A 16,232-nucleotide genomic window follows, 5' to 3' on the forward strand; every position below is an offset into this window, starting at 1 on the left:
AAGTTTGCGGACCCCTGCCTTAAATATTATTTTAGAATTAAAATGATTTGGAGAACCCTGCCTTAAATATTATTTTGGAATTAAAATGGTACTCATGCATGTCAACTGAACCAATAGGGCCCCGTAAAGCTGTTAATTCAGTGGTGTAAATTATCCAGCTGCAGTCACTGGTTGAGGTTGCATCCACAAATACCAAGACCAAATATTTTGGGGAGGGGGAGTAAGAAAGGGAGGGGCGGCTGCTGAATGAGTTCCAAGCCAGCTGCCTTATCCATCACTTCCTTTTTTTCTACAAATGGAACATAAAGACCAAAAGCTCAGATTATTTTTTTTTTAATAACATCAGAACTGATAAAATAATGACTGCATTAAAAAAAAATGACTCATGCAAACAAGCCAAAGGCCCAGAATAATTTCTTTATGCTGGTGGAAGAATCACAAATTGCCTGATTTCCATCCAGTTGCCCCCATTTCCTGTTTCCATCTGGGGCTTCCCACAGTGCCAAATGGGTGCCCTGTCTTGTCTCCTGCATTTGGCCCACTGGGCTGGGCACAGGGGAGCAGAGTTGGAAGGGACCTTGGAGGTCTTCTAGACCAACCCCCTGCTCAAGCAGGAGTCCCTGGACCACACTGAATTCATAATCCCACAGATGACGTATTAGTTCACCAAGGTTGCTCTGTTGTCATCTGCAGGTCTGTAATTCCCCCCCCCCCCAAAGAATGCAATATATTCAAAAATTGTATGAGAAAAAAACACTGCAGGGCTGGTCAATTGAATCTGACCTTGCTCCATTCTGCAAGGAATTCTTTCGAATGGCTAATTTTGCATCATTTAATACAACGAGACCTCCTAGTAAGAGAAAATACCTACACAGTATTGTCTGTCCATACATTTGTACTATCCCAGTTCAACCTCACTGTCACATAACATTAAGTGTCACCGAGCCAAATTCAGCACTTCCAGCCTTGGCTCCTCACTTCCGGGTGCTGGAGTGCTTTGAGCCGGCCATGTTTGTGATACCTGGTAGCGCTAAGAAAGTGAAAAGGAAGCTATCTGAGCAGTTGTGGACCTGCCCATCCCGAGCCCTGGGAAAAAGCGCTCTCCCACACTCTAGCGACACTGTCACATCTCGGAAGCCTCAGTGTCAACAGTGAATTGAAAACTCAACTGGGTTTTCCTGTGGGAACCAAGGACATTCTCACAGGTGGTTGGGCAGAGGAGGAGCAAGCAACAGAGCTTGACTTGGAAGGCTGGCACCCCATTTACACGTGGAAGGTCCCTACTCAAGCATGGCTTGGGGTTCAGGTCTTACGAAACAGCTGACTCTGCTGAGACATGCAACATCTTGTATTGGGCACCGTCTGCAACAGCAGCTGCCTGGATTTCCTTTGGTCCCTGAGATGGGGAGTAAGAACATTTGGGGGCTTCTGCAGGATGTCCCCCCTTGTCAAAGCTGCCGCCAAGGGATGGAGGATGCACAGAAACCCTTCCCAGCATGTAAAACCCTATGGCAGAAGTCTTCAAACTTGGCAACTTGTGGACTTCAACTCCCAGAAATCTCCAGCCAGCTCTGCTAGCTGGAGAATTCTAGGAGTTGAAGTCCACAAGTCTTCAAGTTGCCAAGTTTGGGGACCCCTCCCCTATTGCTTTCTCCAGTTCTGGCTTGTGCTGTCATGGGTCGCTCTCCTCTCCCATGGGGGGTGGGTTCCTCCTGCAATGCAACCAGCCAAATCAATGGAAATTGAGGGCAAGGAATGGGCAGGGCCTCCACAGAAGCCCCACAAGTGCTGTCCCACCCGTTTTCTTGCTGGTTGGGTGGAAGATGGCCAGTGATCACAATTAATGCTATGTAAAGGAGGTGCTTGTCATTAACAGACAATATACATTAATAAAAGCAATACAACCATAAAGAGGAGAGGAAAACAAAACAAGCACAGCTTGATACAATAATATGCCATGAAATATCATTGGCTTTATAATAATTTACTACAATGTGAAAAAAAAACCCACCCCGAGATCTTTTATCCACACAGAATAGGAAATGCTCCCATTTGAAATATGGCAAGCACACAATAATATATACACCATTGATTTGGAATTTCGCTTTTCACTTGTGCGCAAGACTCGTGCCTATTTGTATTTGTGTTATCTTCTTTGTCTGGATTTTACAATTCTTTATTATTATTATTTCGTACTCTTTCCCCTGGGAATGTATATTCTTTTTTGAGTCTACAATTGAGAAGACAATTTTTTTTAATAAAACCAGAGGCTATTTAAAATTGCACTCCCTCTCAAGTTGTCCCCATGCACTGAGCAGTTTAAACAATGGGATTGTTTTTCAAAGCATTTTTGGCACAATTTGAAGCACCGTGGATCAACTGTGAGGGGTAAAAACTTACTTTTATATGACACGACTACAGCAATAAGGCTATTCGTGGGGAGGGGGCAAAGTCAGATGGGGGCCATGCAATGGAAAACCCAACCTTTTTTTTAATAGAACATCAAAAGGTTAAAGCTTTCAGCACAAGAGTTTGTGACCACCGACTTGACTTTGCCATGTTTTCCCCAAAATAAGACAGGGTCTTATTTTCTTTTGACCTCTGAAATAAGCGGAATTGGCCTTATTTTCGGGGAGGCCTTATTATTTTTGAGGTGCATCATGGTCACCTCACGGCTGCTGCTGTTGCAATATTTTCAGGGAGGGATTATTTTAGCGCATGTGCTCAAAAGCCCGGTTGGGCTTATCATCTTATTTTTGGGGTAACGGGGTGCCTCCACTGGGGAGATTGCTCTGCCGTTGACTCGTCTTCCTGACAAAAGCCTGACAAAACCTGGGAGCTATTTTCCTGGAATTCCCATCCTTCCCTTCTTGATCTAATCTAGCAAGCCCCATCTGGAAGAAACTCAGATGATGGTGCTGGAAACTCAAGCCCATGGTGCCCAACCGTTGCTACCCAGCCAAACTGGTTGTCATGGCTTCCCTCCCCCCAAGAGGTAAACCGGGGGGGGGGGATCCAATGGATCACAAGGTGCAACCCAAAGAAAGGATATTTCTCGAGAGGGATCTCCCATGGCAGAGGCCAAAAGGGGGTGAGGGTGTGTGTGTGTTGGGGGAGGGGGTTCTTCACTGTTCTGCCTGCAGACACAGCACTTACCTGTTCTGGAAAACAGCCCTTGAATCTTTTGTGTGGTGCTGAAGAAGCGTCTCTGGGTTAAGTGTGTTGCCCCCCCTCAAAAAGAGGATCCTCCCCCCCGGACATTGGTTTTTCATGCTTAACGTCAACCGTGTCCTTTCACGCTTTGTTCTTTAGTCCTTGGAGGACAGGATGAGCAGAGACCATTGCTGGTTTTAGTGTTTTGCTTCGTTGTTAGTAGATCCCTGGGAATCTCTCGGTTTCTGCTGGCATGAAAACAGATCAGGTTGAAAGCTTCAGCCTTAGAAGAGATCCGACTGAGTTTAATCCTTGTGCAGTCAAAAGCCAAGTAGAGACTCCCGAAAGGACCTCTGTGAGTTGGTCCACTCTTCGTTTAAAAAAAAAAAAACCACCTGACTTTCACATCTCACTTTGCAGAGTTGGGGGTGTGCTTTGCACACAACGCAACCTTCTCCATTTCTGTATTTGCAAGTTATTTTCTACTTTTCTTCTATCCATCACAATCTAAACAGTCCCAAGGCATCTGGGGGTTTTAGAGGACAGAACTGGAGGTGACCATGAGATGCTGGCTGAATCTCCCCTTAAACCTGGGATAACACAAGCAAGCCACTCAGCCCCAAATGGCTCAACCGAACTCTGGTTGGATGGGATGCCTGAATTACAAAACACAGGCAGTCCTTGACTTACAACGGTTCATTTAGTGACCATTGGAAGTTCCAACAGCGCTGGAAAAAGTGACTTACAGCTGTTTCCCACACATACAGCCATTACAACATCTTCATGGTCAAATGAATCAAAATTAAAATGCTTGGCAACTGACTCATCTTTACGACAATAGCAGTGTCTCCTTTTGTGACCTGACAAACAACATCAATGGGGGAGCTGCATCCACTTAACAACTGTGGCAAGAAAGGTTGGAAAGTGGGGCAGAATTCATTGAACAATGGCTTTGCTTAGGGAAATAAATTTTGGGCCCAATTGTGGTCGTCGTAAGTCGGAGACTACCTGTATCCCATCCCATTTGAACCCAGGCTAATCGGATGAGTGAATCCAGCCAGGGAGACATCATCAGACCTCCTTCTGCCAGCCTCTTTCTATTTCTCGGAAAATCTAAAGACAGAGATCTAGAACACCTCTAGAAAAATTATCTCCGCCTCTGCTCGCTTTCTAGACATCCATCACACAATCCACAAAACCAAGCCAACATATATAAACCCGCTGGAGAGAGAGAAAAAAATCTTGCTTATCATCGCCAAAAAAGGCCATCGTTTTTCAGCTCAATCCAAACTCCCTTTGTTCTTTCGTTTGCCCTTCTTGATTGCTAAGTTATGGCAACAGAAAACCAGCAAAAAAATGGAAAAGGAAAACTGGAAGACGTAGAAATGGAAATAGAGCTGTCTTGTTTCCCCCCTGCCCTGCATAGGAATCTGTTTTGGAGGTGAGTGATTGCATAATATAAACCAGAAGTCCCCAAACTTGGCAACTCTGCTGGCTGGAGAATTCTGGGGGCTGAAGTCCACAAGTCTTCAAGTGGCCAAGTCTGAAGACCTCTGATATAAACTCTACCTGGGAGTCTCCGACAATCCGCGTTCTAACCATAGTTATTCAGAATAAAATGGGGGGGGGGGGGAAACACTTGGCGTAATGTTTGTCATGTTAATCCAGTTCTCTCTGCATCTCACCCTGGTTGACTCTGTTGTCCTGCTGTCAAACTGGGTTGGTTATTTTTCTAAGCTGGCCAGCAGGAAACATCACCCAGAATTTGACCCATTTGGTCACCTACATTAAGAAGAATCTGAGGAGGAGGAGAACGTTTTTGGCGTTATTTCCAGCGGCTTTGTGGTTTTTCCTATAAAATCAACTGCTCCTTGATGCTTTCAGGTATTGAGAAAATTGGCCCAGGATGATGGGATCTCTTCCCACCCTAGTCTGGCTCTCCAACTTCCTCGATCGCCTGTCCTTAGCTGAAGAGCTACATGGTTTTGTTTTCGATTTTGCAAAGTTGGAAGGCCCCGCTGTCTTTCTGCTCTCCATCCGTTGCCGTATCCTGTATTTCTTGCAGCAACACAACACAAGTTCAGGCCCATGAAAGATATCATCCCCCTGGTAGGAGATTCCAGCAGCATCGGCCCATTGGGCTGCAGTGGATTCTGTGACCACAAGAAAGATCCCACCAGTAATTTATGGGGAAATCCATTTTCCAGGGACTACTGGCTTTGCCCAGAGATGCCATTCTCTCCCATCTTTATCCCGCAGTCTTCTTTCCTTCTTTCCTTCTTTCCTTCTTTCCTTCCTTCCTTCCTTCCTATGATTTGCAAAGATTCTTTTAGAACTGAAAACAGGTGGTTTGAGATTTCTGGTCCAGGTGAGGCATCAGAGTTTTTTTTTTTTTTTTTTAAAAGTAACGATAAAACCAGTTTCTTCTTTTCATTGCCCAGAACGCAAAGGCAACTTCTGTTCATGGAATTGGAAGAGTATTGTGGAAAACGGCTGGAGAAGTGCTTCTGGAGGAGAGAGCAGCTGGGCCTTTAGACGGAAGGGCGGGGAGGGGGGCGGGAAGGGGGAGGAGCTCGGTTGGGGGGAGGGACGTGAGGAGGGGGCGGAAGCAACGTGGAAGGTGGGGAAGGGGTGGGAGGCGTGGGTGAGCTTGGGGATGGTGGGGTGTAGATGGGGGCAAGGGGTGGAGGGTTGTAAGCAGGGGCGGGGGGTGGAGATGGAGGGCAGTAGGTATTGTTGAGTGGGTACTTGGGGGGCGCCTGGGAGGTCTTCACTCGAGTGAAGTTAATGCAGCGTCCCTGAAAGACAAGCAAAAACGAGACCTTAGAGGAGGCCAATGCAAAAATGGGACACATTGCTAATTCTGAATGTCGTGGGAAGAGAAGAGAGAGGAGAGGAGAGAATAGAACAGAACAGAATAATTATAGAACAGAGTAGAGTAGAGTAGAATATTTTGGGCAAGACAAGAATCAATGGTTGGAAACTGATGAGAGAGAGAAGCAACCTGGAAGTAAGGAGACACTTCCTAACAGCGAGGACAATTAACCAGTGGAACAGGTTAAGAAGTTGTGGGCGCTCCATCATTGGAGGTTTTTAAGAAGAGACAGGACTGTCACTTGTCTGAGATGGTATAGGTTAGGGCTAGGGTTCTGTTTGAGCAGGGGGTGGACTAGAAGACCTCCAAGGTACCTTCTAGCTCTATTCTTAGCTTATCCTATTCTAACCTATCCATTTTCAACGACTGGAGCATCCTGTGACCACGTGGTGGCCATTTGTGGCCTTCCCTGTTGGCTTCCCACAAAGTCAGTGGAGAGGCCTGCAGGAAATTACCTTTTTCAGTAGCATCATAACTTCGAACCATCACTAACCAAAGTGCTGTAAGTTGACGGCTGCCTGTATTTATTGCTACCTAGGCGTTAAAGTTCTCTATACAGAAAGAGATAAATATTCATAAACAGCAAAGAATATCAGCTCTTGAAAATGTAATCCTTTCCATGCCTTATTTCGCATGCAAGATTGCGCTGTTAGCAATTTTTCTTTTCAACCCAGAGGCTGGGAGGAGGGGAGAGATAAAACGATTTTCAGACAGCTTTAAGAGCCCCTGAAACTCTTGAGCTGGAACACATTTGATAGCTGGCTAACAAACGCCTTCAAAAGCCACGGTTTATCATGCAAATGCAAAACACAGCTGCAGAATTCCGCAAGTGGTTGCCCCATTAATTAAGCCACCCCCCACCCCCATTCCCAATCCTATGAATAATTTTGTTATTGGGAGGGGGGAGGAAACAGCCCTGGTGTCTCTTTTGAGGTGGGGGAGGCACATGGGCATTCGGGGGTCCTCCTGAAAGTAAAAATAACCTCATTAATGCCGAGAAAATTGTAAACGTCAGCCGGCCCTTGCAAATGCGAGCCAACCATAAGCCCCAATGTGACCACCGTCCTTCGCTCTGATTGTAAACAGCTGTGCTTGGTGGCAACCTTCCTCAAGGAAGCGCATTTCACAACTCTGCTCAGCCCTGTCCTTGGAAATTGGCTTCAGAAATGTGATTTTGCCTTTTGCCTCGCCAGCAGGATCCAAAAGGAACAGTCCTGCCTCAATGATGCGGGGGGACTGGGGACCAAACCGTGCCAGGCCAGGCTAGGGAGTTCTACAAGAAGGTGGGTCAGAAAAAGTCCAGCTGTGGGGCACAACCGCCTGATGCAAGCTCTGCCCATGATTCTTGCCACATTGTGGATACCATCCTGACTTTTTTGCCCTCTACTGAGCGTCCCTTGGCCAAGGCTTGTCTCCTCCTTCCATCGGTGGCACAAACCAGCCATCCTGAGCGATTCTGGGAAATGAAATCCCATCCCAGTTGGCAAGAACTCATGGTTGTTGGTTCTGCACATACGCAGAACAATTGTAATTGCACACATTTAATTTTTTCCCTTTTTTAAACGTTTGTGCATGTACAAACCTATTTTTGTGCAAATGTGCATGCGTGCACCGAACCGGCAGTAACGCCGGGAGCAACCCCCCCCCCCATGTGTGTGTGTGTGTGTGAGAGAGAGAGAGACAGAGAGAGAGAGTGGGGGGGGGAGGGACATGGTTTCTTGGTCTTTAATGCAGCATTTGAAATTCGTGAGACAGCAAGAAAATGCTTCATACAAAACACTTCTCAGTGAAGCTTTTCTGCTCACTTTATAGAAAGTGCATGTTAAGTAAGAAGCAAAACTATCAGGAATGCTTGGCGCAGCATAGAACAGAGCAGCTTTTGTCTCTCTTTAGCCTGAATTCTTACATCATTCCTTTGTTATAAAGCTGCTCCCGAGGGATCTTTACCAGGTTTTCAATGGAACAAAATTTAAAGGAACAGGAAACAGATCCAGATCATCAGTAGCTCTGGAACTTTAGCTGCTTGCCCTGCAAGGATTTGTCTGGCCAGCAGGACAGAATACACCATAACAGAATTGGAAGGGATCTGGAGGTCTTCTAGTCCAACCTCTTTCCCGAGCAGAAGGCTCTGTGCCATCCCAGAAAATCTCCAGTTTGAACTTCCTAGCAGCTGAAAATCCCTTGCCACAAGAGACTTTTTATAGTCACCCTTACACAATATAAAAATCCCAAATAAGGATTCTAAGCACACATTTATTCATTGTTTTAAATATTTGGAGCCATTTCTAATCAAAATCAAATACTGTATGGAATGAATTAAAATGCAATTTTAAATAACTAAATTCCATAAGTATATTTATATATAAATGCATTTTTTCATATAATTAATAACTTTCCCCTTCGATCGTATTACACAGTGCAATTCCTTGACAACATTTACAGCAGTTCTTCTCAAACTCGTCAACTTTAGATTGTGTGGATTTCAGCTCCCATAATTCCTGGCAGGTTGGGGAATTCTGGGAGATGAAGTCCGCACATGTTAAAATGGCCAAGTTTGAGAAAGAAACAACATAGAGGGACTCTTCAAGAGAACCCAGAGAAGTTCTCTGCAGCCCTGAGTGAAGGTTACCTTGTCTCCTGGCTGTGGTCGCATGACGGACACCCGGTCGTAGCCTTTCCTCAGGAGAACCCAGAGGGCATCTAGCTTTCCCTGTAAAACAAAGAAATGGCATCATATATTTATTGCAAGATTGGCACAAGATTAATCACTTTGCAAAACAGGCAGAAGCCGCAATGTCAGGGTTCCAAATAGCACCCAAAAGTAAATCGGAGTCCAAGGCAAAGTATTGCTCAAAGTTCCAATTTATTAAGAGAGCCACGTTGGCACATCTGGGAAAACTCGAATCTGAAAGCTTCCCGGTTTCCCCCACTCAGGTGAAAGTTCAAGATCCTGCCCCCAACACCCACGAGTCCATCACATGGTCCAATCTCCCACTGCCATGCTGGCAGTTCCACCCATCCAGTTGGTTTTCTAGTCAGAATGTTGTTATGGCTACATATCATCTAACTCCATACAATCCATACACCGCCCCGAGTCCCTTTTGGGAGAGGGGGCGGTCTAGAAGCATGAATAATAAATAAATAAATAAATAAATCCCCCCTCCCATTTTCCCACAATAGAAAATGCATAGTAGAATAGAAAGTATGGCAGGCCAAAGATAAAAAAAAAAAAGATAGCTGCAGGTGAGACACGCAATGCACCAAAACATGTTCATCTTTTTCAATAATGTTAAAAAAATTAGAAATCAAAATACCACCTTGCCTGACATACGAGACAGAAAAAAGACACCATCCATCTATGCTACTAAAAACAATTAGGCTATTTTCTGAGCCTTCTGGTTGGGTAACAGATACCTGTAACAGATACCTGTTTTGGATTTTAAGTATCCCAACATCACAGTCATTGATGATGTTGGGAAGGAATACTAAGAATTGAAGCGTAACATTTCTAAGGGGCACCAGTTGGAGGAGGGTCTCTGAGCCATTCTGACACCCCCTTTTCAGGGGGATCTGTGCCTGCTCCTCCAGAGAGATTTAAGGATGGAAGGATTTATATTCCTTGTAGATAGCTGGTCATTTGCATCCTTTTATAGGGTCGTTGAGGCCACTTTGAGGTTTATCTCTATCCTCAAGGCCCCATGAGTGGTGCAAATGGTTCCTGTAGTCTGCAATATTTCCCTCTGGAAATCCATTCCCACTCCCGCATCATTCCAAGGCTGTCCATCCCAAATTGTATAGCTAAAAGTCTCCAAGTGCTTTAAAGACCCTCTAAAAAGATGCAAATGACCAGCTGTCTGTAAGGAATATAAATCCTTCCATTCCTCACCATCCATCCACAATGGTGTGCGCATTAATTTTTTTGCAAAAATGGAGGCGTTTTTGCCTCACCCAGCCTCCAGAAGAAATCTGAAGGCTTCAGCAGGGCCTTGGGGAAAGGAAATTGCCCCAATTTTTGTGAGAAATGGGCAGAAAACGGCCAGTTTTTTGCAAAAACGGAGGCATTTTTTGCCTTCTCCCAGCCCTGCTGAAGCCTGCATATTTCTTCTGGAGGCTGTTGGAAGGCAAAAACGCCTCCATTTTTGCAAAAAAATTAATGCGCTCATCATTTTTTTTTAAAAAAAAGTGGAGGAAATCACATCTCTTTCAATGAAGATTTTTTCTGTGCATGTGCAGAAGAGAAAAGAAAGATGGCGGTGTCCAGGATAGAACCGGTATGGTCACATGTCCTCCTGAGTTACTACCTATTCAGCCGAACCGGGAGGAACCCACCTCTGTGTTTGTGGGGAGGTGAGGAAGATGCGCTTCTGTCTCCCGTGTTTGGTGAAGGACCCTGGGAGACCTTCAAGATATTCCTGTTGGCATAGGCTAAGGACCTTCCAAATCTAGCATTTAGGGTCAGAATGGTTAACCAGGGAGCGTCCGGAAGCTCATAAGCATGCCTGGGAAGACGATCGCTCTCCCCCATCACTGCTTCCTTACAACATTTTTCTTTTGCACTGAATGTTTTATCTTCTTGTTTTTCGCCCAAAATATAGAGTAAATACTAGAAATCAGTCACTCAGCCAACGAATCTAATGTTTGCAGGAGTAGAGGGCAGGTCATGGTTGTCCCAAAGGTGCTTTTTCAGGAGGCAATGGACTTTCTGGGTTTTTTTTTCTTTTGAAGACGTTTCGTTTCTCATCCAAGAAACGTCTTCAGCTCTGACTGGATGGTGAGGAATGGAAGGATTTATATTCCGCCTACCAGACATCTGGAAACCAGCCCTAGTCAACAAACGAGCCCCACCTACCACCCAGGCTGTTACAACACAAAACAATAATAGACACACAGCCAGCACCAATCAGCACCAATAAACCAATCATGATACAACCACACAACCAATCATTTCACTTACTGAAACAAAGCCAGCACTACACACACACACACACACACACACACACACCAAGATTTATAGAAAGATGGCACCTCCGATCACACTTTAATAATAATAATAATAATAATAATTTTATTTGATTAGCCGCAACCCTCTCCCGAAGGACTCGGGGCGGCGTACAATCAAAACAGATAAAAATACAGATAAAGACAAACATATATACATAAAGAACAAAGACAAGACTTTAAGCCCAAAACCCAGTCTGAAGATGGCAAGTGAGACCTCGCTGAAACGTTGCCAAGACAATTTCAATCTTACATGGGAAAAGACCTGAATACAACAAGACCAGCATACCTACACCTGTGAAAATCTTTGAATATATATATATTGTGTCACAACCCCTGGTATGCCCAATAGGGGACAGAACACTCTGCTTCCCTTTTCTGTCCCCTTCTCACTCCAGGAGGCCATCCAGGCAGAAAACCATATTTTTAATGTTGCCTTTGTTACATTTGTGTTGTGTTTGTGCTGATAAATAAATAAAGGGAGACTAGTATAGATCTATTTCAAGCTATTTAGCTCTCATCAGCTAGCCAGTTCAAATCCCAATAAGGGTATGGCCAGCTGATGAGAGCTAAATAGCATGAAATAGATCTATACTAGTCTCCCTTTATTTATTTATCAGCACAAACACAACACATATGTATAGACACACACACACACACACACACACACACAGAGAATTATTCATAATTAGGAACAATTTAATACAGGGCTCTCCAACCTTGGCAACTTTAAGCCTGGAGGACTTCAACTCCCAGAATTCAAAGCTGGCTGGGGAATTCTGGGAGTTGAAGTCCGCCCGACGTAAAGTTGCCATGTTTGGAGAGCCCTGATTTAATACAGAGCATCATGGAATTCATCCATAATGACTTCAGAGCTTTCCTTGTACCAGTTTTCTTCCCCTGGCTAAACTCTCTTTCTTGATACTGTGCTGGACTTACTTTGTAACCCTAGTAATGAGGAAGAAGAAAGGAAAAATGCAGGAGGGTGATTGGAGAGGAAGGAGCTAAGCCCTGTCCTCCCGCTGTTTGAGTCCTCTGCCTCCCCCCCCCCCCCGTGAAACTTATAAAACAAACTTGGATTTGGAATCCTTGTCTGCTCATAACATCTCCTAGGGAGGGATTACCTGGAACCCTGCCTGTTTCCAGCCTTAACAGAACTTAAAATATGAGACAAAAGTACAAGAGTTTTATTTGCTTCCACTTCTCGGTGTGTTGAGCCAAATTCCTAGCTAGGTTTGTCAGTCTGAATAGAGCTAGCCAAAGAGAGAAAGGCAGAATGCCCCCTTGGCTTTTCTGTTTAATCAGATCGACATTTGATTTAATCTTTTTGGTGCCATATGGAAAACAATCTTCCCCCCTCAAAAAAACAGCATGGAAACAAGCAAGGCTTACATGTGCACCATTGTTGCATATAAAAATAACTCTCCAGGTGAACAATGCACAATGACTATGAATTTGGCGCAGAGTAGACCGTTCCACCTCATTGTACGAGCTTTGGTGGCACAGTGGTTAGAGTGCGGTACTGCAGGCTGCTTCTGCTGACTGCTGGCTGCCTGTAATTTGGCAGTTCAAATCTCACCAGGCACAAGGTTGACTCAGATTTCAATCCTTCCGAGGTGGGTAAAATGAGGACCCAGACGGTTGGGGGTAAAAGGCTGACTCTGTAAACTGCTTAGAGAGGGCTGTGAAGCACTGTGAAGCGGTATATAAGTCTAAGTGCTTTTGCTATTCCTTCCTTGGTTCCTTATTCCCTTTCTCCTTCATCTTCCTGGTACCTCAGTGCTTAGAATGTAGTATTGCAGGCTTATTCTGCCCACTGGCAGGAGTTCGATTCTTGACTCAGTCTTCTGTCTTTCTGAGGTGGGTAAAATGAGGACCCAGATTGTTGGGGTCAAGAGGCTGACTCTGTATACCATTTAGAGAGTGAAGTGGTATATAAGCCTAATTGCTATTTTCCTTCCTTCCTTCCTTCCTTCCTTCCTTCCTTCCTTCCTTCCTTCCTTCCTTCCTTCCTTCCTTCCTTCCTTCCTTCCCCCTTCCCTCCCTCCCTCTCAGTGGTTAGAATGCAGAATTGCAGGCTGACTTTGCCCACAGCCAGGAGTTCGATCCTGACTGGCTCAAGGTTGACTCAGCCTTCCATCCTACTGAGGTGGGTCAAATGAGGACCCAGATTTTGGGGGGCAAGAGGCTGACGGTATAAACTGCTTGGAAAGGGCTGGAAAGCTCTGTAAAGCAATATATAAGTCTAAGGGCTATTGCTATTATCTCTGGACCCATCCAAGGATTGACTTGCCTCCAGATTCCCCTGGCTGATGCTGAAGGCTCCTTCATAGCCTTATCCTACAATGGGCAGATGACTACCTCTCCTGGCTAACTTCAAGGGTGGACATTGACGTGGTCTCGTGAGAAAGAGAATTCAAAAGCACGTGAAGGACATTTGCTACATACCGACATTTGTTCATTCATTAGCAAAGAGTTCATTCATTTCTTCTGCTTGGTGGGGTGGCCTGTAGTATACGCCTGTAGCAATGTCATTTTTCCTCCTTTTATATTTGTATATCATATTTTATATTGATATTTCCTTTTATATTCACCCAGCACTGAACCACAGCTCTGCTTATACTGCATTATGATCAAGATTGTCCTAAAAATATCAGCCTCTTGGGCCAAGAAAAGCTGGGTTTTGTGGCATGCATAAATTAGGCATTTCTAGCACGAATATATACATATATATATATTTGTACTTCTTTTTCTTTTTGGTTTTTGCTTGGCTTTACATAATTAATTCTGCTCCTGCCAGACCTTGGGAAAAAACAAGGGCTTGTGAAGGTCACAAAAGTTCACTAGAAACTCGATCCAGCCATTTATTGGGACCTCAAGATTCCAATCTTGTAGGAGGACTAGAATATTAACCCTTTTTTAAAAAAAAAGAAAGAAAAGTAAACTTGATATATTGGTAGCTGAATTCCAGCAGGTTTCTTATTTTTCCTGCAAGAGGTGTCCGCATGTTAGCCTCCAAACTAAATTCGAACTATTTACATGCCCCGATTAGTTTCCATCCATTTTTTCTTGTCCTGCCCTCTGGTGCTTTGGAGAATAACTTGACACCCCCATCTCTTCTTTGTGGCAGCCCCTCAAATAATGCTGCTATCATGTCTCCCCTAATTCTTCTTTTCTTTCAAGTAGCCAGACCCAAATCCTGCAGCCGTTCTTCATATGTTTCAGTCTCGGGGCCTTTGATCGTTTTAGTTGCTCTAAGAGGTTTTGCTGCCATCTTTCTGCTGCACCCCCCTTCCGTAACGTTGCCTCCATCTCCTCCCCAACCCCCCCAGTGGTGAAATCTAATTCCCACCCGCCACCGGTTCTGTGGGTGTGGCTTAGTGGTGGGGTCATGTGACGGTGGGTGTGGCCAACTTTTTTTCACTTTCAGCTTTAAAAAAAACTTTTTAAAGCCTTTTTTTGCCTGCTGGTTCACCCGAATCGGCAGGGGAAAAATGCTTTAAAAAGTGGGGGGAAAGCTTCCTCTTTCCCTTCCGTGCTGAGCTGCGTGATAATCCGAAACCTTTTTTTTACTACCCGTTTTTTTTGCTACAAGGACCATCGTCTCTACTGGTTCGGCCAAACTGGGCCAAAGGGGGAGGATTTCACCCGTGGACCCACCTCAGAAGCAGGTCTAGACCAATAGCTTTGCAGCTCTTCATAGTCTTCTCCCTAAAAAGCCAACGAGTTGATGGATTTCACCAGGTTTTTGCTGATGGATTGTCAGATGACTTGGGCGACCAACCAGCTTCCATTGGCCATTCTCGGCCAAGTGAAGGCATGTCCCCTTCCCTTCCATTGGGAGGACACTGTTCTCCAAGGGTTTTCTGCTTGGACACTGGGAGAGTCTGCGCCCTTCAAACAGTCCTCTTTCCCTGGATCCAACAAGCTCCGAGCTTTCTCAACCCAGAGACAGCAGTGAACCAGTTAAGATGTTGGACCATGAAGTGGGAGAAAAGAAGCTGCCTTTATCTTACATCATAGTGGTCAGAGTTTTGGCAGTGTGACTATTATGAGATAAACCCAGGAGCAAAATACAGCACTCAGCACACAGAGCCCTTAGACAATTAATAGTAGTTTATGTGTAAATATATATAAACATATACATGGTAGATAAATCCCTTACCACTCAGCTACAGACACAAGGAGAGAAATGAGATACACAATGGGAGAGGGAAATGCCTTCTAATGACTACCTATATATATAGACACATCTTAAAAGGGTAAATGACTTGTGTGGGCCCCATCGGAATCTTAAAGCAGCAATACGTGTATTGCTGAATCATCCTCATTGCATCAGCCTATAGCTTACATCTTACAACCTTACGATAGCTGGCAGCTATTAAATCCTCAGTTACCTGACAGTAGTTGAACTGCACCAGCATCCTGCACCCATCAGCCACGGCTTGGGCTGTTATGGACTCTGGTTGAGGACCTCTGGTCTACATCAGTAGTCTTAAGATGGCCTCTTGTTTTGAATCATTTCTGGGGATCCCTATCCCAAGAAAGGTGTTGGGTTAGATAACCCATAAGGTCCTTCCAACACACAGGCTTTGTGGTTCTATGTGTCCCTTCTATTTCTTTCTCTCTCTTTTTGTTTTGCCAAAACTGCCAAATTACAGGCAGCCAGCAGAAGCAGCCCGCAATACCACACTCTAACCACTGTGCCACCACAGCTCGTATAATGAGGTGGAACGGTCTACTCTGCGCCAAATTCATAGTCATTGTGCATTGTTCACCTGGAGAGTTATTTTTATATGCAACAACGGTGCACATTTAAGCCTTGCTTGTTTCCATGCTGTTTTTTTGAGGGGGGGGGGAGATTGTTTTCCATATGGCACCAAAAAGATTAAATCAAATGTCGATCTGATTAAACAGAAAAGCCAAGGGGGCATTCTGCCTTTCTCTCTTGTACTTTTGTCTCATATTTTAAGTTCTGTTAAGGCTGGAAACAGGCAGGGTTCCAGGTAATCCCTCCCTAGGAGATGTTATGAGCAGACAAGGATTCCAAATCCAAGTTTGTTTTATAAGTTTCACGGGGGGGGGGGGGGGGGAGGCAGAGGACTCAAACAGCGGGAGGACAGGGCTTAGCTCCTTCCTCTCCAATCACCCTCCTGCATTTTTCCTTTCTTCTTCCTCATTACTAGGGTTACAAAGTAAGTCCAGC

At 44.8% G+C, this 16,232-nt stretch overlaps 1 protein-coding gene across 1 annotated transcript in view; it reads right to left on the bottom strand.

Annotated features, from left to right (window-relative positions):
• Positions 1-317: 317 nt before the first annotated feature.
• ANTXR1 (ANTXR cell adhesion molecule 1) overlaps positions 318-16,232 on the bottom strand; it is a 141,799-nt gene continuing 125,884 nt past the window's right edge. The window contains exons 17-18 of the mRNA XM_081960986.1: positions 8,658-8,738; positions 318-5,951 (exon numbers count right to left, since the gene is read on the bottom strand). Of these exons, the coding sequence (XP_081817112.1) occupies positions 5,685-5,951; positions 8,658-8,738 (348 nt within the window). The 3' untranslated portion in view covers positions 318-5,684. The remainder of the gene's footprint in view (positions 5,952-8,657; positions 8,739-16,232) is intronic.

This window comes from Natrix helvetica (genome assembly GCF_964273705.1).
Source record: "Natrix helvetica genome assembly, chromosome: 8".
Lineage (NCBI taxonomy): Eukaryota > Metazoa > Chordata > Lepidosauria > Squamata > Natricidae > Natrix > Natrix helvetica.